This window comes from Uloborus diversus, chromosome 8, assembly GCF_026930045.1.
Source record: "Uloborus diversus isolate 005 chromosome 8, Udiv.v.3.1, whole genome shotgun sequence".
NCBI lineage: Eukaryota > Metazoa > Arthropoda > Arachnida > Araneae > Uloboridae > Uloborus > Uloborus diversus.
In genome coordinates, this window is record NC_072738.1 from 35841620 (window position 1) to 35864330 (window position 22711).

General features: G+C 32.4%; 1 protein-coding gene across 1 annotated transcript; it reads right to left on the reverse strand.

Moving 5' to 3' along the window:
• Window positions 1-1293: 1293 nt before the first annotated feature.
• LOC129227923 (SET domain-containing protein 4-like) lies at window positions 1294-22399 on the reverse strand. Its single transcript, XM_054862544.1, has 7 exons — window positions 22277-22399; window positions 20130-20256; window positions 16811-17240; window positions 14671-14845; window positions 4661-4745; window positions 2103-2183; window positions 1294-1525 (listed from the first exon to the last, which is right to left on the reverse strand). Exons 1-7 carry the CDS (start codon window positions 22329-22331, stop codon window positions 1315-1317), a joined length of 1164 nt encoding a protein of 387 aa, XP_054718519.1. The 5' UTR covers window positions 22332-22399; the 3' UTR covers window positions 1294-1314.
• Between the last annotated feature and the right edge of the window lie 312 nt (window positions 22400-22711).

Sequence of the window (22711 nt, forward strand, 5' to 3'; positions counted from 1 at the left end):
TACGCAATGGGAGATTTCTCAAGCCTCAAAACTTAAAAGTTCACTACAAATAAAGGCCTTAAATATATTTATATCGTTGTTTATAAGTTCATTTAAAATATTTCTCCAATCATTATCCTAACTGGGCAAACAACCTATGTGGATCATTGCCGTTTTTCAAAGAATTTTCTGCAATAAGTTTATATTGACCGCTGCTAATTCGCTCAATTATTAAGAGGCATTCAGCATAAGCATTGTTATGCTTACAAAATCAGTTACATGTACACTTACAAATGCAGTAGAACTATAATAATCCAGATAAGTTAGTGATTAGTCCATTTAAGATATACAGAAATTTGAATGATATAAATGTTAAGTGAGTAAATGGACGGATACAAGGGAGGAGTGATCGCCTCTCCCTTGAGGGACTCTTCACGGGTAATTTTTCGAAAATGAAGTTCAAAAACGGCAAATTTAGATGAGTTTCATCAATGTTAGGGGAAGGGAGGTTTGGGTTTGGGACCCTATCTCGGAACTTTCGAAATTAAAGTCCAAAACCTCTGTGATCAATATTTTTAAATCAGTATAAATAGTAAAAAGTAAATAATAAAAATCAATCGTCCCTCCCTTGAAAAATTTTTGGATCCGTCCTTGGGCGAGTAAGTATATATAGTACAAAATAGTCATTCACTTATATACTTTTCTGTTCTTGGCTTTTTCCTAAATAATTCCGTCTGTGCAATGGGGTTGTTTCCTTCAGTCAAAAGTACTACTTTTAGTCACTGAAATTGATTGAAAGAGTAAAAATAATAACATGGACCCAGAAAATACTTTCATTTTCCCAACAGTTATTTTTTAATTGATTTTTTAAAATGTCCGATTTTTCAAACAGGGCGTGGTCTTGATGACATCACAAATGATGCAATTTGGTGCATCTTTCTACCACGTTTCCACATTATGATAATCAAGAAGCAAATCAAATATTGCCCTCTACGCTTGCTATCAACCATATTGTTGCCAATACACGTGAGTAAAGATGCGAATTAAATATTTTGCTCTGTGAATGGCAACACTGAATAGCATTTCATCATTTGTGATGTCACATGACAGAAGCCTAAACAATAAAAGCACATGGATTTAAGTAATTTTTTAAAAATATTAAACTTAAACAAATTATTTAAAAAATGGTCAGATCCTATGTTTTTAAGCATGCTCTTTCAGAAAAAAATACTTTTAAAATTTTGGAAATGATCCCATTCTTTGTCATCATTATGATTGCGCACGTGTAACTTATTCATAAATAAAATTAATAGGTTAAAAATATAAACTTATAATTTATTGCAAAGCTTTAGTTAGAATTGATTTTTCTATCTGTAATAAATCATTAATTAATAAGTGATGTTCAGAACATCCATGTTCCATACTTTTACTTGATTTTAAGTTATATTCTTGAAGTTTCAACAATAGGAGATTCCTCTTTAATGTTTCATACGTATTTTCATCCTGCCTTGCTTCGAGTGCATTATGAAAGTTGCTTTCCCACCATCTGTGAACAAAATTTAAAAACAAAACAAATATAAGTTTTGTGATTTATAAACAGAAACCTAAGTTCAGCCATATTTTATTTTCAGTAGATTTTCAGCTGAAGCTCCGTTAATAATTCATGAAATTATTTTATTAATTAGCTTTTTACGCATATTAGATAGAAGAAATTCAAAATATAATATTTTAATGCATGGCAGAGTTTTGTTTTGAATTTTTTTTTTAAGATAAAGTTTAATGGCGGCCTTTTGTAAGGTAGACATATGCAACTTAAAAAAAAAAATGCTTCTGGTTTTTCAAATAATTTTTATAATTTCCTGCTTTAGCTTGTGACAAGTTATGCTTGATTATTTGCCAATTGTCAATATTTTATTATTTATACACATATCAGACACATTATAAGCACTATGTGACGAGAATTTTTAATGAGGGAAAGATCACTTCTTAAAAGAGCCAGAGGGTGAATGAAGAGAATCAACTTAGCAAGAACTTTTTCTCATAGAAAGTTCTCACATACCTGCAGAAGTAGGAGACTACTTTGCCAAACAATTAACCAATCAAATTATGAGAAGTAAACATACCTGACATCATGATCAGAGCATAAAATTTGCAAAACAATTGCTAGGTTCCAGCTAATTCCATCGCATGAACAAGAAAGAGCCCTAAAGAATGTAAGATTACATGAAAACTGTCATTAACTGGATGGCCGTCAAAAATGCAGGCACAAGAGTTATTCAGCTATTGATACATTAACAAAATTTTTCAGAAAGTTTGGCTAAGTTAGACCGGGCAGGGAGGGGGGGGGGGCATTAACCTTTCAACTGTCAAGTTATTTTAGTGGTTTGGGTACACAGTTTTAACTTTTTTTTTCATTGAAAAAAATCTAATGTTTAGTACAAAAAAAAAAAGAAAAGAAAAACATACTTAGCAGTTAAAAATTGATATTTTGAATTACGTCCATAAAAAGTTTTAGGGTTTTATAGCCAGTGCATATTCACTTGAAGCAGCTCCACTTAGGTTAACACTGATAAAGTTTGCTTTTAATAAAGTAATATTTTCAAAAAAAATTTAAAAAAATAAAGAAATAGAAATAAAATGATATACACTTTGAACAAAAACCTCTATCCTTTGAAACCTTCAGTTAAAGCTGTCATCTATTGAATTGAAATCTAATTAACTTAACCCGAGATAGAATCAGGTTTAACAAAGAGATGAAGCTGAAATAAACTTTTCTCAACACATATTTAGATATAATAATACAAATACACTTAAAAAAAATTACCCTGAGTAATACTCGAGCATGACATTTTGGATCACCAGTGCTATGCCTAAGATTATGTTATGCATGACAGTTAAAAGGCTAATTTCAATGCAAACAGAAGTAATATCATAAATTGGAGACCACTTGGCAGAATATAGTCAAGTTTTAGTCACCAACTTGGAGACCAGGCTGGCAAAACATTAGGCACTACAAGAATTTCGCCAAACTGGTGTCAAATTTGTATCTTCCTTTTTAGCATCAACTTGATGATAGAGCACAAGCTAACAAAGAAAAATCATGGCAGTACATAGTCAATTTATATTACTTCAGTTTATGTTTATGGATCCTCGAAACAGAAAGAACCCAAAAGCAATAAATTAACACATTAACTGCCAGTGCCGTTTAACCTTTAGCTTCAGAATTGGGCTTATAATTTAATCACATCATATTGCTCAAAAAATGCTATTGCCTTAAAATAAGCATGTATAAAAACATGATTAAAAAATAATTTATTGAAAAAGGAAAAAATAAAGTAATTTGCAATTAAAAAATAAGTGACTTTGTATTTGTAAGCAAATTTTGATTTCTTGTTATATTCCTAGAAGCCAAATATCTCTAGTTGAAATGTATACTCAAATATACGTTCAAATTTGAATGCAAACATTATGAAATACTTGGTGGGTGGCTTTCTCAGCCAATTTCGTGCTGCAAATTATATCCAACTTGGTAGACAACATATATATATATACTAAACAGTAGAATATGATAACTGCTTTAAAAATAACTAGAATGAGACATAGATAAGAATTCAAAATACAGAAGAATTAAATGAAATAGGAAAAATCATTATGAAATTTACAAACCCAAATGGTAAGATTAATGGAAATTTTTTGAACATCTATTCTCTATATGATTTGCTTTCCTTGCAGCTACAATAAGTTTTTAATTGTTTATATTTAGCTATTTTAGGTGGACAATGGTTTCAAAATTTATCTGGAGAATATTTTTAGCCAGCTATTACAAATAGAGGATTACTTTTAGTGTGGAAACCTACTTTTTCTTGCAAAAATAAACAGAAAATAGATTTCTAATATGCTTTTAAGAAGAACACTTATCGGTTCCCATGAAAGGAAAAGAGATTGAGATGCACTAAATTCATTTTGTCATCTGCAATCAATGCGAGAATAAATAAATGCTTATCTTTTAGTTTACATAACAAGCATTTTATAAAGAAAACTATTTTTTTTTAAATTAATTGAATAAATTATTTAAATTATTAATAAATTATGTGTTTTTAATAAAGTGTTCCCAAAGAAAAAAAATCTGAATACCACATCTTGAACCACTAAACTTTATCAGGGCAAGCAGGCAAAGCCACTTTGAAAACTAAATTTAGATGCAATCATTTTTTTAAATTTAAATTAAGTAATTTATTTATTTATTCGTAGATAGTAGGCTGACCAGTAAACTACCACAAGATAAATACACCTTGCCATCTTGGAGGCTGAAGAAACTTCTTTGCCCCTCTTTAATAACTGAATACTGAATATTTGCAATAACGAATGCTATTAAAAGTTGCAGTACAGAAGTTTCAGAATGCTTTTAGCAATTACAATTTGTCCTTATTTAAAAATTAATTTTGCTTTAAAGCACTTAATTTCTATAAAATTAAAAAGGTAATATTTTTTAACCAATAATTCGCTCTCCTTCTTAGAATAAATGGCAAAAATATTCATCAAAATCTGCTTTTGGAAACCATCTTCAATCAAAAGTTTAAAATTTCTTGTTGTAAATAATTTGTTTAGCAATGCAATAAATCTATCTCATGAATATTAAGCAAGTTATGTCTAGTCAATATAGAATATACAGACACATTACCTTGTCAGATGTTTTTTCTGAATGAAGCTCAATTTTCTGGCAAGATGAGAAATTTTGCAGGAGTGAATTGACAAAATTACTTCATCTAAAAATATTAACAAACATAAATGAATTAATTCAATATATCTATGTATACTTGCATATACTGAAAAAATAAGCAGCTTTTTTGACGTTGTTTATTTCTTACTCTACTGTTCAGCACACACAAAGGTATTTATTTATCTTATTTATCTAAATTTCAGGCTTATTGTAAAAATGACAAATTGTGAAATAATTTTCTGATTTCAGATTATACATACTACACATGACATTTCAGCATCAGTTTTAACACTATCATGTATAATTTTCAACATAGTCTGTGGAGTTTGTGACAAAAATGCCCAAAACATTTCACTTCCGGATACCAGTCTGAAATTTTGCACAATGCTTATGTACATATCTAAGAACAAAAATCCGCCGGGAGGCATTTGATCAGAGGTCATGAACCCCCTGTGATGACGTCATCAAAATGGCCGCCTTATTAAGAGAAGTACGTTACTTTCACTGCTTAAAACTCTATTATGGATCTTAATATTGCGATATTAAAGTATATCATTTAAAAGCGCTTTAAAAGAGCTATTTAATAGTGATTGGATTTTTTTTCCTATCACTAATTGTTTAAGAGTTATTACAATTAACGTCATCAGAATGGCCGTCTGGAAAGGTGAGTACGTACGTTTGACTGCTTAGAACTACATTATAGATCTGTATATTGTGATATGAATGTGTATCATCTGAAAGAGCTTTAAAAGATCTATTTAACAGAGATTGATTTTTCCTCTTAAGACAAGTAGTTTTAGAGTTATTAAAATTTCGGTCATCCAAATTTCCGTCGTGAAAAGGTGAAAAGTTTCGTTTAACTGCTCAAAACGCCATTAGAAATCATTCTTCCGTAAAAAAATAGGTACACTAAATAAAAGCTCTAAAATAAACTATAAAAATATGCATTTGTTCTCTCTCCCCCCCCCCCCCCTTAGTAAATAGTTTTAAAAATTTCACTGCAAAAACGTAACTACATGAGGCGGGAGGGGGGTGCATTCTCATTGAACTGTTCCAACTGTTTCACCTCATCTAACCCGCTCTGAAACATTCCTTATCGGATTAAATACATATATGTATTGTCACACAATAATTCACTTCTCCTGCAAGTGCGAACGTTTGCCGTCTAGCGGCAAAAATCAGAACGACTACTCGATTTTTTTCCCGCCAACAAGCTGTAACTTTGGATTGTAGTCCGCCTAGCTCGTTTCTTTCCAGTTCTGCTGTTCTCAGCAATAATTAATTCCATAGTGATATGTTTAATATTCAGATATAATTTTCAATAACTGAATATTTGACTGGTTAATGCTGTAGCAAATAATATCAAATTAAGGTGAGTCATATAATTCTATTACACGGATTGAAATCGATAACTTCAATTGTTGGTTCCATCTAGCATTAAAATTATCATATATATATATATATAACTTGTATTCATTCCTTTACGTCCTTTACAATAAAGAAAACGTATTTAAAACTCGCAATATTTTTCAGAATAAATTTTTCTCCTTCATTTGGTCCATGTGACCTCAAAATACTAACATAGCTTGCAATCATTTCTTTCATGTACTTTTGAAAAAGTAAAATATTTAATGAATAGAATGTTTGTAATCTAGATCCCATCTACCCCTGCTAAAATCTATTCAGTGGGCTATGCTGAATGAGTATGGCGAAGATAAAATGTTGGTCATGTTAGGTGGTCTTCACATATAGAAATGGCTGTTTTATCTGCAATAGTTACATGAATTGAAGGAAGTGGATAAACTGAACTCCTAGTAGAAGCTCATGTTACAACATCAGGAAGAGCAGAAAGAACACAAAAAGTTTCGCATGTGAAGTGAAGTCGACACGCTCACGATTTTGCAGTAACCACTTTCCAAGTTCTGTTAGAGAAAGCGTTTCAAAATCGAAAAGATATAGACAAAATATATACAGACTGGGTTAAGCGAAGATCAGGAGAATCGCCTCAGTTTACTGAAAGATCACCATGGAGCTAGAATGCATACTTTTAAATCTGATGCGTACTATTCGTCAAGGAAATTTCTCAGATTTTACTGTCACTCTTGAGAACATATGTCCATGGATGTTTGGTTTGATCATACAAATTATGCCCGATGGCCTTCAGTATTTCTGTGCAATTTAAAGCAGTAGAGATGCATCCAGCTATTTTTCAAGAGTTTCATAGGAAAAATATATCTGGCTCCAAAACCGAGAGGAAATTTTCCAGGATGGCACACGACCATTTGCATGAGCAAAACAACAAATTAATTTAAAAATCATCAACTAATCTATCACGTTTAAGTCCTGAGGCGTCATTAATACAATGGATGGTTGCTGGATCGAAAGTTGTGCACGTGATTGGGGAGTTTGAAGAAAATCAGAGCCTAAAGTCTGACGTCACTACTGAAAAGCTAGATACTAGATACATGAAGATACTAGAAGCTTTTTTATTCGGTATGAAATTCATGTTTCCAGCCTAGTTGAAACATTTGAAGAACACGGGAATCCTTTCGAAGATGACGATTTACCTACAGTAAACAGCAACAAAATTATTCTCTCGGAAGAAAGTGCCATTGCTATGATGTCAACGCAAGTCAATTCAATACATTTGTAGAAGATCGTTTAGTGTTAAGAAAATTATCCATACATGATGTTATTAAAGGAAACAATCTCCTCTTGATGAGCAGAAAAATATTTCTGTTCAGTCCAAAGACAAGCAAAACATTGTTAATTTGAGGAGGGGCAGCACTCTTTTTGCTAAGCTATATGTTGCCTGCCAAGCAATTCAAATGGATGTAAAAGAATTTTTTTTCTCATGAAAACAGCTCGTGTCTACCTTCTATATCCAATCTTGGCAAATTTAGGAAATCAAGAAAAAAAGTCCGGCGTAGTTTCTTGTATTGTGTCTTGAATTATTGTTCATTCAACTGGACTGGTTTTGACGGCTATTCCGGAACTAAATTGTTCATTGATGGTGCTGCACTGATTCACATGCTTGTTCCTCAGTCTGCTCGAACTGTCCAATAATACTGCGATCAGATTATGAAGCCGTACATATTAATGAGACGAAAAAGTGTTCATAGGGTAGATTTGGTTTTTGACCGGTATTCAAAAGGAAGTTTGAAAAGCAACACGAGACAATGGAGAGGATCTGGACCAAGAATAAGTATTAAATCCAATGTTTTGATGCCGAAGTCATTTACTAAATTTCTTGCGAAAGATAAAAATAAAGTGGAGCTTTTCGAATTTTTGGCAGAAAATCTCGTGAAGATGGATCTACCAGATGGGAAGCAGGTTGTATGCTCGTACAAAGACACTGCAATTGCTTCAGTCAAGAACAATTTTGAAACCATGTTTCCCGTATCCCACGAAGAAGCCGGTGCGAGGCTATTCCTCTATGTGCAGCATGCAATAGAATACTTGGGTCATGTAAAGATCACCGTGAAAACTGTTGACAGTGATGATGTAGTGATTGCTATGTTCCGAGTTCCGAAACTGCAAGAGCTATTGGTGGAGTATGGAAGTAGAAAATATCTACGGTATCTTCCCATTCACGTTTTGCACCATAAAGATCCACAAGGTGTTACAGATCTACATTTTTCCCATCCCTTTACATGAGCATACGGTGTCTAGTTTTGCCAACATTGGTAAAACTAGGTACTGCATGGAAAATGTGGATGGCAATTAGAAATGTTGACAAAGTTTTTTTGTACTATACTAAAGTACCTGAGAGCATTAATGAAGAAGACGAGCATTTTCTACTTATTCAGCGCTTCGTAGTCTTGACGCATCATTCAACAAGCTCAATGGAAACCGTAAATGAGGCTAGGAGAATTTTCTTCACCCAGCAAAACAGACCAGTTGATTGTACTCCAGCATCTAGCAACGTTTTTCTGCATTACCTTAAGAGAACAATATTGCAGTGTTTACTATGGACAAAATGTCTTCAGCAAAATTTTCAGCTCTTGGATCCATATCAGTGGGGATGGAAAAAAATCGGTGAAGAGTTTGAACCTCTTTGGTATGCAGACCCCAAAATAACAATGCAGAAATTACAGGAACTTATATCATGCAAGTGCAAAGAGATGTCTACACGCTGTCGATGCGTCAGATCAGGTCTGAATTTTACACTTCTTTGTAGTTGTGAGGGTCAGTGCAATACGTAAAACGTTCCTTAAAAAAACTTATTACTGTATTTGTTATAACAGCTACTTTATCTTTGTTATTAAAACATGTAATTTTCGTCTATTTCTCTTATATGTTTAAAATGTAAGCATTTTAACAAAATCGTTTTATTATACGATAGCATTAATAATTAAGTTCTCGATCCATTTTGAACATGAAGTGCAAATTTAAATTTAATGAAACTGGAAAGATTCTTTTATAATGCAGGTATAACAGTAAAAGTTTTACTCCAATATTGCAGACCACAGGAAAGTCATTGTTTTCCTATCAATTTTCACGTTGATACTGTAATAATTATTAAACTATTTGTCTTCTTTACTAATAATAAAGCTCAAAGTTTGTCTGGATATCTGTCCGGATGTCTCTCTGTGACGAGCGTAGCACCTAAACTGTTCGGCCGATTTTCATGAAATTTGGCAGAGAATTTGTTTGTAGCATAGGTGTGTGCACCTCGAAGCGATTTTTCGAAAATTCGATTTTGTTCTTTTTCTTTTTCAATTTTAAGAACATTTTACCGAGAAAATTATCATATCGTGGATGAGTAAATTACAAAATTATCATAACGTGGAACGGTAACATAAAAAATGTTGAGAAGGCCAGGGCCAACCCAGGGCTGTCGTGCAACTGAGGAAGGAAAGAACCGTAAAATGGCCGAGCAAATTAACATCGCAAATTGGGGAAAAATTCATCATCCATTGTTTGTAAATATACAGGCGAATGAAATGACCTTTTAATTTTTCTACTACGAGCAAAGCCGTGCGGGTACCGTTAGTAGAAAATAAAACTAAGCTCTGTTGAAGAGCTTTTTTAAACGACTTTCAGATAATGTATTTGAATTTTACAAAAATATGACCTATTATGGAGTTTTAAGCAGTTAAACCGACGTATTAACCGATACATGGCGGCCATTTTGATGACGTCACCACAGGGGGTCTTGACGTCTAATCGATTGCCTCCCGGCGTTTTTTTGCTCTCTTATATGAACATAAGTGCTGTACAAAATTTCATACTGGTATCCGGAACTGAAATGTTTTTGCACAAACTCCACCGACTAACAGTGATGTTCCTATTAATTTTTCTGAGGGTATACTCCCAGTAATCCATTACGCACAATATGTGTATGTGATCATATACATAGTATGTCATAATATAAAAATTTATGAAGCTTGAGGGTATATGAAAAAAAGGTCTAAAAAATGTTTGAGAGTATACGGCATATATGGAGTATAACCCTATGGGAACGCCACTTTTTTTCTATAACATTGCACCAAGTTAAAGGAAGACGCAGATTATAATTTTTAAAATAGTATAAAAAGTGACCATAAACTACAGCCTTTTTTTTTAAGTGCCAATTAAAATGTAATCATTTCTCTGTTACATTACTATAACTGGAAATAAATACAGGGTGGCGACAGATCAGGGAGATCAGGGAAAAGTCAGGAAAATATAAGGGAAGTTTGAAAAAATAACAAAAAATCAGGAAAAATTGATTTTATGAAGAAAAAAAAATTTTTTTTTTCTTTACAAAATTAAGTACTCTAATTCCGTACGCATTTTCCGCCAATTATCTGTTCAAAAAGAAAGTAAAATTAATGAGGTGCGATTATACACTGCCGTATATTTGTGCATCTTTTTCCCTCAACGTCAAAGTATTGAATCTTACTTATTAACCACAGGATGAACTTCCTAAGATTGCTTCTGTGTCTGTTAGGTTGTTTATTTTACCTAGCTTGAAATTTCCTTTTACGCTTTCAACGCTATGTAAAATAAACAACCATACAGGTGGTCTTCGGTTTTTGAATTAATACTATAAAAACTTAAAAGTTATTACTTCTTCGCGTTTTTAATTAAATTGCTAAAATTGAACTTTCAATAAAACAAAAACTTTGTTTTTGCCGTTATACTATTTGTTGTCACCGCAGATTATAAAGGTTTTCTTTTCTTCAGACTTAAGTTAAATTTTAACTTTATAACCAAGTTGTCTTTTTTATTTTATTTTGAAATTAACTAATTACTTTTTTTTTTCTTGCAGTTCAAAGTTGTTTGTTACAAAAGCAGTCTAAGATTTTTTTTCGTTACATACTGAAATCATTTGAAATAGAGTTAACTTGTGTACTTAAGTAAATACCTTTATTTTTTATAGTTAAAATGCTGTATTCATTCATTAAAACCTATGTTTTTGATTAGAACAAAGCTCCCTATGAATGGATGTCAAATGGTTTCATCTGTTTTGCATAAATATGTCAATTAGTTATATAAGAATAACTACATTACTTCTATTCTTTCACTATTACTTGTTATTCTTGCAACTGTTTGAAAACTTAGTTTAAAATAATTTCAATTACTTTTTAGTAATATCATAAATACACATATGTTTTTAACAGTAATTTTAATAGTTTCTTAAAATTCTTATGCTAAGTAGTTTCTGGAAGCAAAGTTTTTTTTTTTTTTTTTTTTTAATTTTCTATAATCTTTCCATTGTAGAAAAACTTAACATACTGTTTTGTTGGTTTTTTCTCCCCAAAAAATTGACTTATGTTTTTTTTAAACCATTTTATTAAAAAAGTAGCATCTTTTTAAAATATATCTTTAGTTCAACAACTTTACACAACTTAAAACGTTTGAAATACTGCATTTTATACAAACATACAATGGATTTCAAGTAGAGCAAAGAAAGAAAACCATTATCATTGGTAATGTAAATCAGGGAAATTTGGTGAACTTAATCAGGGAAAAGTCAGGGAACTTTTTTTCACAGTTCCTGTCGCCACCCTGAAATAGAAAAACTACACTACACCTCTTTACAAAGTTAAGACTAAATTAAGCAAGTCTCCCCCTACCCTCCCCTTTTCTAGACATAATTTGTACCTTAAAAAAATGAATTATTAAATTTATTTATGGATAAAGTGACACATAAAAGTAATTACTTTAAATTAGTTTAGTACTTAAAGTGTATTATATTTTTGTTACCAATAGAAATATTATTGTTATTTACAATAATTTCTATACAGTGAAGCCTGTGTAAATTGACTACTTGCGGTGCACTACTTTAGTGGCCAACTTAAGGAGGTGGTCAACTTCACAGGTTTTACTGTATTATTAAAACTTTTATAGACATCAAGACACGTAAATCATTATGCCATGTATAATTTTTCTTTTCATTTCACTGAAATAAAGAGATAAGGTCTCAAGAAGATGTCCTCCATGCACCTTAGAATATGGTAACAATATTAACATCTAAGAAATAAAATGAATAAATAACCTTCATACTAAAAAGCCCCAAAGCAGAATACTACTAAATTTGCGACGTACGTCGCAGAACAGATACCTGTGCTACAGAACAATTCTGTTCAAATGGGAGAGGAAAAACTGACAAATTTTCTGCAGAAATTCTGCAAATTTCAGTGAAATTTCTGCAGAAAATCTGCAGAAACCGCGGGGAAGAAAATCTGCAGAAAGCGCGGCGCAGAAAATCAACAGAAACTGCGGTGCCGAAAATCTGCAGAAACTGCGGTGCAGAAAAACTGTAGAAACTGCAGATTTTCTACAAATATCTTCCAACTCAAGATAGAAATCTGCAAATTTCTTAAAATTAGAAGAAAATCTAAAATTCTTGCAAATTACGATAAAATAACGATAATATCTCGAAATAACGGTAATTTGGCGGAAAGTTCCCGATGTTGAATTCGATAAGTCCTTTGTAGAACTTTTCTAATTGATCATCATCCACTGCAATTTCCGCCATACACGTACGTTTTGGAAACATGCAACATTGCAACACGTCCATGGCCGGAATTGGCGTGTCTTGTTTGAGATTTCAATCTCTTTGCATCCAGAAAATATTTAAATTTAGAAAGTTTTGAAGTGTTTTATTATATGCAACCCAAACTGGACTCATTTTATTTATTATTTCAATAATTTCTTTATTTAGTAACATTATTTTAATTGCTCCTTCATGCCATGTAAAATTAACCAAATAAAAATGTGGTTTGACACCTAGGTTCGAATTTTCATAAAGTTTTGTATCTTTGCTCTTTCTATGGATTTTTGGAAGCATATAAACTATTTTTGGAGAATCTCAATCGGTTTAGATTTGACACCCTGTTATAGTTTTTTTGATTTTATAGTTTTCGTGATCAACTGATTTTCCAAATTCAGTGCTCTTTAACTAGTCATTTGGTTGAAAGCTGTGATGTTTCCGGAAATATCTCACTTCCACAGAAATAAATAGCAACAGTCCAGTTAAAAAAATTCTATATGAAACGATTTTGATTTTTGGCACCCAATTTGTGGAAATGGCACGTTTTTTTGCGTACAATGCTTGAAGTACTTGCAGAACAATTTTGATAAAATGATTTTACGTTGCAGAACATCGTAAAGTATTCTGTTTTGGGGCTAAAAAGTAAAAGTAAGTTACACGACTTTATAGAGGCACAAATGAGGCGGTGAGAAGCAAAGGGATGTGAGTGGCAAAATTCAAAAAATGGAGATAACCAGTGCAAGTAGTAGGAGAACCTCTCCCAGTGGCGAATCTAGGATTTTGTTCTGGGGGCAGCTGAGGTTATTAAAATTTTGTGTCTCCTTGTCATCACCAAAGTTCATTGATGTAAACGAAGGCGTTTTTCATCATTATATGATATCTAGGAGTGTTAATAACTAATTAAACTTTCTGAGTCACACATGAAATTATCTTAAATTTGATATTTCCTGTTAAAATTTTAATGTCAGTGTGTATCAAAAAACAAAATATTGCATTTTAGATACCATTGAAAAGCAATTTTAAGGCAAAAATGTCAGTTCTTGTTAAGGATGGGGGGGGGGGGGAACTAAAATATGCATAGTAATTGCAGATGATGGTGTGAACAAAATAGATGAGAAAAAAAGCTGAAAGCTGGTAAACTAATAGTTAAAAACAGCGAGAAAAGAGACAAAAATATTAAGATTTAATACTAAACGTGCCATTTAAAGAGAGAGAGAAAGGAAGACAAGTATAGTTATGAGGTCTGGCACTTTTTTTCGCACTTCCTTCTTTTAGAGAGTCAATAAAGAAATCTTTGGAACAGGTAGGGCAAAATTTCTGAAATTCAAAGGGAAATTTCAGAAAATTTACATCCTCGTTACTATCCCAAATTCGTGTTTCAACCGAAGAGCGAAATTAAATTAAATGATCTATGAAATTATATCATTTTTTACATTAAGATGGATAAACATTTTAATAAAACACTAATAAAAAATTTAGTTCCGTTCTGGAGTCGGCTGCAGCCTCATAGCCGCCCTCTAGATTCGACACTGACCTCTCCTCTATTTTGGGACAACAGAGTGTACGTAGGGCTACTAGTAGCCCTAGTAGGTGCTGATATACAGCATGATTTAGAAAAAAAAAAATTAAATGAAAGCTTACCTGGGAGGTAATCTTTAAACGTTTTCCTCAAAACTTTATAAAGTCCACTTACATCCTTTGCAAATGAACAAAAAATTTCAGACATGTGTTATGGGGTTTCAGAAACCTTTTTTTCAATGCAATAAGAAGTAAATTTATGGATGTAAAGACATTTGACAAAATAAACTTTTGATGGATATCTTAACATCTAAGAATGGGGTTGCAACCCCAAATTACATCTCTCTCTCTTTTTTTTTATGTTCTTAAATTTACTTTAACATCAACACCTCTTGTCTGCTTTTGAGCAAAAATGTATTTTTTTTTTTTTTTAATAAAGTGGATTGACCAAAACAAGGAAAAACTTTACCTATTGTAAATGGTATACAATCATTGGAATTTCTGGGAATGACAAAACCATACTCCAGGAAAAGTTTCCTATTGCTGTGACATCCATAATTAATGAATACTTGAGAGTACTTCTTGATGTCCCTGAAGCATGTTATTTCAAACTTCTTTTTCTCCTCATTGAAACCTGCAATGATCTGAACCGAAACATTTTAACAGTTAATGCTCAACTGAGAAAATATCCCTAGAACTTGGGGTTCTAAGGGGAAAATAAGATTTTTTACCACCTAGACAAGACATGCAATTAAGTGTCATTCAAGAAACATTCAAAATGTGTTGAAAACTACAAAATTATTTTTGGAACACTCTTGATTTTTCTGTAATAAAATGTATTGATAAAATTATTAAATTACAATAAATTAATAAAATGATTTTTCTGTAACAAATTAGCATGATGAGCTAATACATTTGCTGAGTTCATATGTGCATCATATAAAACCAAACCTAATAGATAATATGAGGCAGTGATACAGTGTTGCCAGATGGTCAATTGGGGAATCCAGATTTCCACAATTCCCTTCCAACTTTTCCCCAAAAAGCGATGTTTTCTACCAAAATTCCCCAAATGCAAAAATTATTTTTCCACGAATATTTTCATAAAATGAATAGACTTCCTCTAATATTTTTATCTCTTGAAAAAAAAAAATTCTCCCCCAAATAGCCAAATTTTCTTATAAAATTCCCCAACTTTTTTTTTCTTCACATTTTAGCTTTTTTTTTTTTTTTTTGTCTTTTTTATCTTTATCTTTACTAATAATAAAGTTGAAAGTCTCTCTGTCTGGATGTCTCTCTGTCCGGATCTCTTTCTGTCTGTCAGGATCTCTAACGTGCAAAAAACCCCCATACTGTTCGGTTGATTTTCATGAAATTTAGCAAATAATTATTTTGTAGCATGGAGGTGTGCACCTTTAATCAATTTTTAGAAAATTTGATTTTGTTCTTTTTCTATTCCAATTTTAAGAACATTTTCCCGAGCAAAATTATCATAAGATGGACGAGTAAATTACCAAGTTATCATTACGTGGAACCGTAACGTGGGCAAGCCAATTGGCAAGAAATTCATCATGCATTATTTGTAAATATACTGGGGGACCAAAAGACCTTTTAATTTTCTACTACGCGTAAAGCCGTGCGAGTGCCACTAGTCATAAATACAAGCGCCTGACCGAGAGATAAGAAATAACCAAATATTTTTTTTCTACTCGCATTTACTACTCTGCTTCTGAATGTAGATTTCAACTATGATTTTTGTATATATTTATCCAAGAACACTCTTCATCACACTTATTTTTACCCGTTTCATGTATCAACTAGTTACTCAAGCAGAACATTAATGCGAATTCCATAGCATAATATTTCACATAATGCGAAATGCAAATTCCATAAAGTTGAGCAAAGCCAACCCAACGCTGATTGATACAAACAATGTTCCCACTACTTCTTGACGCAAATTTAAGTATGAAAAAAAATCTTTTTTTCCCCGAGGTTTTTTTTTCCCCCAGGTTTTCCCCCAAGGAAAAAATTTTTCCCCAAAGAATTCCCCTCAAAACCCATTTCCCCAGAGAGCACCAGATTTCCCCAAAATGGGGAAATTTCCCCCAATCTGGCAACACTGCAGTGATAAGCAATGGGATGTAAGTGAACTTTTTAAAGTTTCGAGTAAAACATGTTTAAAGTTCAGATCCTAGGTAGGCTTTCATTGATTTTTTTTTCTTCTAAAACATGAGGTAAGGCCGCATCTCTTTCCCTAAAGCAGAGGAGAGGTTCACCGACCATTTGTACTAGTTATCTGCAAGTTTTTAATTTTACCACTTACATCCTTTTTCTTTTCACTGCCTCAAATTCTGTTTTGGGTTTTTAAGAAAAATGCACTCAAGGTAAATTTTTGAACTAAAAATTGCAAATTACCTCAGGGTTACAGGAAAGTCTTTCTTTAAATGTAAGAAGTACATTTAAAAAAAATTCTACCCAAAGCGCACATTTTATGACAGAAAAAACAAGTTATGTGGTACAAATGTTAACAATTGTTAATGAAGATGTGACTTCTGATTTATTCAAAATTGACTGTTTTAGCAAAAAAAAAAAAAAGATCAAAACATTACCTGTGCTTCAACATGATGATTCAAGAGATCTAAAAATGGCGCTAGTGAAAGATGATAGGTGCATGACTCTCCAAGGCAACTTTTCCCAGCACATTTCAAATACACACAACGAGTGTTGACACTGCAATAGGCCCATTTATACAGCTCAAAATCCAGACCGCTTCGAAAAATTGGATGAGCAATTTCTAAATGCCTAAACAAGTCGGTCAGTGTTTCGAAAGATCTTTTCAGAGTTTCAGAATGTTTTTGGGCTTCAACAAAGATGGACTCAGGCAGAAGAGACCAAGCATGATCACAAAAATATGAAGGCAAGCTGTATGATTTCGGCAGTGATTTTATGTAGGGATACCATTCTGATGTTTCTGCTTTGATTTTTTCGCACATTAGGAAAGTGCTCAAGATTTCTTGCCCGGAAGCATTTGGGCAATGCCTGAAACAAAAATGAAAGAACTATCAATATTTTTTGAAAGAAAAAAAAAATGAACTCAATTGCAATAATGTACATGAAATATAAAAGAGATGAAGGGTGTGTTTTGAGATGTTATAATTTGAAGATTCTCAACTACCTTAAAGAACTTAAATTTTAACTTCTACATCACTATAAACCAGGCTTGGAGTAATCACCGATTACGTATTTGTAATCTGTGTAATCATAATCTGGCAATGAGACACTCATAATCTTGTAATCGTGATTTTAATCAACTGTTTCTTGCATATTCGTAACTGTAATCTAAATTTCAATAATTATAATTTAGCCTTGTAATTGTGTAATCCTGACTTGCTGCAAGTGAAAAGTTGCTAGCTGAGATTCACAATGGTATGAAGGAGATGGAATCCAGACAGAGGAGAAGATAAGACTTCAATAGAAACGTAAAAAGGAGGGCCTTTTAGCACTGCTGACGATTGTCAAAATGAGGATCATAAACGAGCTGTATCGTGAGTAGTTTGTACCCTGTAGGTGCCATTGACGGGGACCCTGCAGGAACGTCTCTGTCTTCCGGGGTTTAAAGACTTAGTCATCAATTTTCTTTTTCATCAATCAATGACAGGCAAACAAGTGAAGCTACTGCCTCGGAAAGAGAACAATATGAGCAGTACTAGAATATATTTTCGGTTCGAGAAAGTTTTGAAGAACACTTATATGCCTTTTAATGTTTTTTTACTTTCATTTGCAGAAGATGCGTCACCAAAACTGCCTTAAAAAAGAAAAAAAAAAGAAACTGCTCGCATTTTTAGAAAAACCTGCCTACACTTCCAAAAGGGATAATTCTTTCATAACAGATAAAATTGAAAGTGAACTAAAAGCTTACAAAACCAGCGCACCAAATGGGCATGATATTGATCTCCTAAAATACTGGGGATCAAACATTTCTGTGTCCCATTGCTAAAGTAAAATTGCACCTTTGCGCATCATCTGCTCCAGTTGAGCGCTTGTTCAGCATTGCTGGAAAATTTTATACTTCTCAGAGAATGAAATCTGACAGTTTTGAAGCATTGGTACTATTGAAATGTAATAAAAGATTATTTTAAATGCAGCATTTATTTTTGAACATTTACTTTCATATCCTTTTTTTATACTATCGAAATGTATTTTAATACTATGCATGTTTTACATATCTTGCATTAAAAAAAACATCATTTTTTCTCAATACTTGGGGTAAATTAAATAGTATTATATTGAATTGTAGAGAATAGAATGTAAAAATATTGCACGTAAATTTTAGAAACTGTAACCTCTAAAATTTTGGTTACATGCAAAATACAGGGATGCCCACCTAGGGGGGGGGGGGGGCATGGCGGATATATGCAGGATATATAATCAAATTAGTTGTAGTATTTAAATGCACAATCAAAAATCATAATTTTTCAACTATGACGTAGTTACTGCAAACAAACAATGAGAATAATATATATATATATGTGTGTGTGTGTGTGTGTGTGTGTGTCTGTGTGTGCATGTATTTTTCTTCAATGAGTCTGTAATCATAATCAAAATCGGACATCATAATTGTAATCAATTACATTTTTTAAATACTCTAATCATTGCTGTAATTGTCATTACATTTTGGCACAGAATTCTAATCTCCTATTTGTCAAGCTTGTAATTGTAATCGATTATTCTTTTGTAATTGACTCCAAGCCTGCTGTCAACCACTAGACTACATGAGACAATTAATAAGGACACTATATTGCTCAGCAGTCTAAAAATACACTGTTAAACAAACTGTTAGTTCTTTTCCCTAAATGTAAAGCTAACATTTTGACTAGAAACTCATAAGCACATAAAAATGACGGTAAAAATCTTTTCTAGGTTCTAATTTTTTTCAAGCAGATAATATGTATTTATGAATTATTACAATATCAGTTCTTAAGATTTTACCCTGAAAATTTTCAGGGTAATTTCAGAATACCCTGAATTTACCTGCAGCTTATTGGTGTGCTTCAGAATACCCCTATTTAAAATAATACCTGCAGTGTATTAGTGTGAACTGAACATTAGTCAGCACGTTTTCCCATTTGAAATCAACATACTTCGATACCAGTAATAGTTATTCAAGGTACCATAAGTTTACTTTCATCAAGCACGGATCCAGAGGGAGCCATGGGGATCATAACCCCTCTCTCCCCTTAATCAACCAAACATAGCCTAAAACTGCATTTCGGGACTTCTTCACTAACTTGATACCCAAAACAATTGGCAATTTTAATTAACAATCTCATATTTCTTCTATGAGTGCTTACAAATTCACCTCAAGCCATACACTTTAAAAGGGTCTTTTTGTCAGGATATAAAATGCTACCCAAATCAATTATTTATTTCAAGTTAATTACAAAATGAACTTTAGGATATAGTGTCAGATGAAACCTGTCTAAATGGCACGTACCACTCATTTTCATGATCATTTTTCTGTTATATCTAAGCAAGAATCGTTATAAGAATCAACTTCACTTTTCTGTGAACATTTTCTTAATTCCCACTGACAGAGATGCTTAAATTAGTAAATTACAATTGTCAATGTCAAAATTCTTGTTCATCTTGTTCAAAATCTTTGTTCACTGATATTATTCCTGTTGAATTTGCTTATATTTTAACATATTTAAATTTACCACTCCCTACTATGTGCTGTATAATGGTAGTGGCAGTTTCCTGATTCCATGGAGTTTTAACCTAAGTTGATAAAGAAAGTGAAGTGTTAACCGAAATTATACTGTCATGTTTCGAGCATACAGAAGGCAACAATAAAAAGCTCATTTTAAGAATAGGTTTTTCATTTTGGTATGGTTTTCAGGATGTTTAACTAAAAAGAGATAGACAAACCTTTCAAAAAATGTGCCAAGATAAGATTTCAAAACAAGATGGGGTGAAATGAGTAAATTTTCAGGAATTGACAAAATCACATCTCCAGACTGTATTGGTTCTTCTGTCATTAATCCTCTACCAAATCCTATAAAAAAATTTAAAAAAAAACTATATATATATATATATATATATATATATATATATATATACATATATATATATATATATATATATATATATATATATATGTAATAATAATAATAAAAGTCAAAAATATTGAAAAGACCACACCAAGAGCCCATAGATGCGCAACGCAGCAAAACTAAAAAGCCAAGTAAATATAAAATTAAGCAAACATGGGTCTTTTGACCATAATTAATGAATCCTCCACGGCTGATGAGCTCTGGATTCACTCTTTATCTATTCCTACTTAATAGCTGTTTGCATTTTTCCTTTTTATCATTTGTTATTTATATTTTGTTTAATATTTGTAATTCTGTTTGCTTAATTTTATATATATATATATATATATATAGCCAAAAAATTGATGATCATAATAATGGGTTAACCTTTTTTTAAAAAAATTAACAGCCATAATCAGAGCTCACACTAAGCATTCGCTACCATGCCATGCGCAATAAAATGGTGAATTTGGCATAGCAAAAGGAGGATTATTAGGAAAATTCAACATAAATATAATCTTCAAAATTATGCCAAAAAATTGTTTGAAATTCCGGTAGAGAAAATAAATCCCACCAAGCAAGTGTATGAGTGTATGCTGCATCTTTAAAATACAAGTGTTTGCATTAATATATATTTGGTTGCGTTCGACGAACCTCACCGGTCGACCGGTAAGTAACCAGTTACTAACCGCGTCGTTCTATAATCAACCGGTTACCGCAGCGGTTACCATTCTAAGCAGTTGATTGGTTGATTGGAGCACGTGATCATTAGCTGTCACGTGATTAACTAACCGGTCGCTCTCGGCCGTGCTCGTCGAATGCACTCTTTCTAATATTATACTTCTTTCTTTTAATTTGTTACAATCAGTCTTTGGCTAAAACTTTTGAAATTTGTCTAATATTTTTAAAATTTGACTAATTTACAGACTAAAAAATTGATATCCCTAGCGTGAGCCTTGATAATCAGAAAGCACTTCATGTCCAAATGTAAATACTAAAATTAGGTCTCCATTTGTTCGTGCATTTCACAAGGGAAATGATATGATTTAGACACATGAAATTTAATATCTAGATGAAACTGTTGCTGAAGTTATACACTTAAGTCTCTCATTAATGATAAATTTTATTTTTAAAGTTGCTTTGTCTTTATGTGATTTTAAGCACTTTTTTCTCTACAACCCAAATTATTTGAGTCTCTGTGATATTAGCCTACTAGCATGTCAATCTTTCCACAATCTACTGTCTACCTAGATACTGAAAGAATAAGATTATTTTTTCCGTTAGGCGGACGCAAGCAAAAATTTCCAAATGATTACTCTCAACGCCAAGGCATTATTCACCAAATTGATGTAGAAATCCACCAATTTTCTCACTACCGTTGTTGGACCTATGTGCTTGGCGTTGGGCGTGATCATCAGGAATTATCGCTTGTGCCCAGCTAACAGAAAAGTACTGAGTAAGACCTTATACTATGCGAACTATTTTCAGCTACCAAACGTGGTTGCCTACTGGCTAGAGTTGGTCATTTTGCCAGGACAATGGCAAAAACCTGGTTTAAAAAAGCAACAACTATGAAACTTGACTAGATTTTTAAGAAGTACAAAAGATCAACAATTTTCCACATATTAATTTCAGAGAAATGTTTAAAATAACACTTGAGTAAAACTCAAAAAAGGTTGGAAATAACATTGCAAAACTTGCTTTTTGTAATGCAATGTTAAAAAAAAAAGTTCTCATGTAAAAAAATTCAATGAAATTTGAATGATATTGAACTAATTTATGTGTGACGTTCATTAATTAAGTTATTTTTTTTAAATCTTACTTCTTTTGTTTATGTTATTTATAGTATCGTGCCTTTAAATTTCTATTATTCTAATAGCATACACACACTTGCGCAGGCTCGTTGTCCAAAAGCTCAAGAGATTGCAACTACCTCTGATATACACATAAAGAAAACAGAGGCTCGACTTCCCATATACTTACCAAAAAAATATTTAGGTCGTAATTTCTTTGTCGACTTGAATCCTTTTTCTGCCATCCACTTTAATAGCTGATAAAAATCTTCTGGTGTTTCAGAAGGAAAGTTATTGAATGACAATAATTCTTTCTTTCTTTTAAAACGTTTTCTAAAGGTACGTCCTTTATGTGAAGTCATTTTGAATCACATTTGTTACACAAACCGAAATGTGACAAATTTATGTTTACATTCTGAAATAGTTACGGTTATGTGTTAAAGCATTATTTCAGTGATGCCAAACGAAGTAAACAGAAAATGGACGCGAGGAAACACAGACGTTCCAATAGAGCGGTGGTAAGCGCTTGCTCTGGCAGCTGCTTGTGTGCAGAAAAGGAGCTCATGGGCTTGATTCCCGTGAGACCATTCGTTTGGTATTCCATTCTATTTCAAATGTTGTGCGC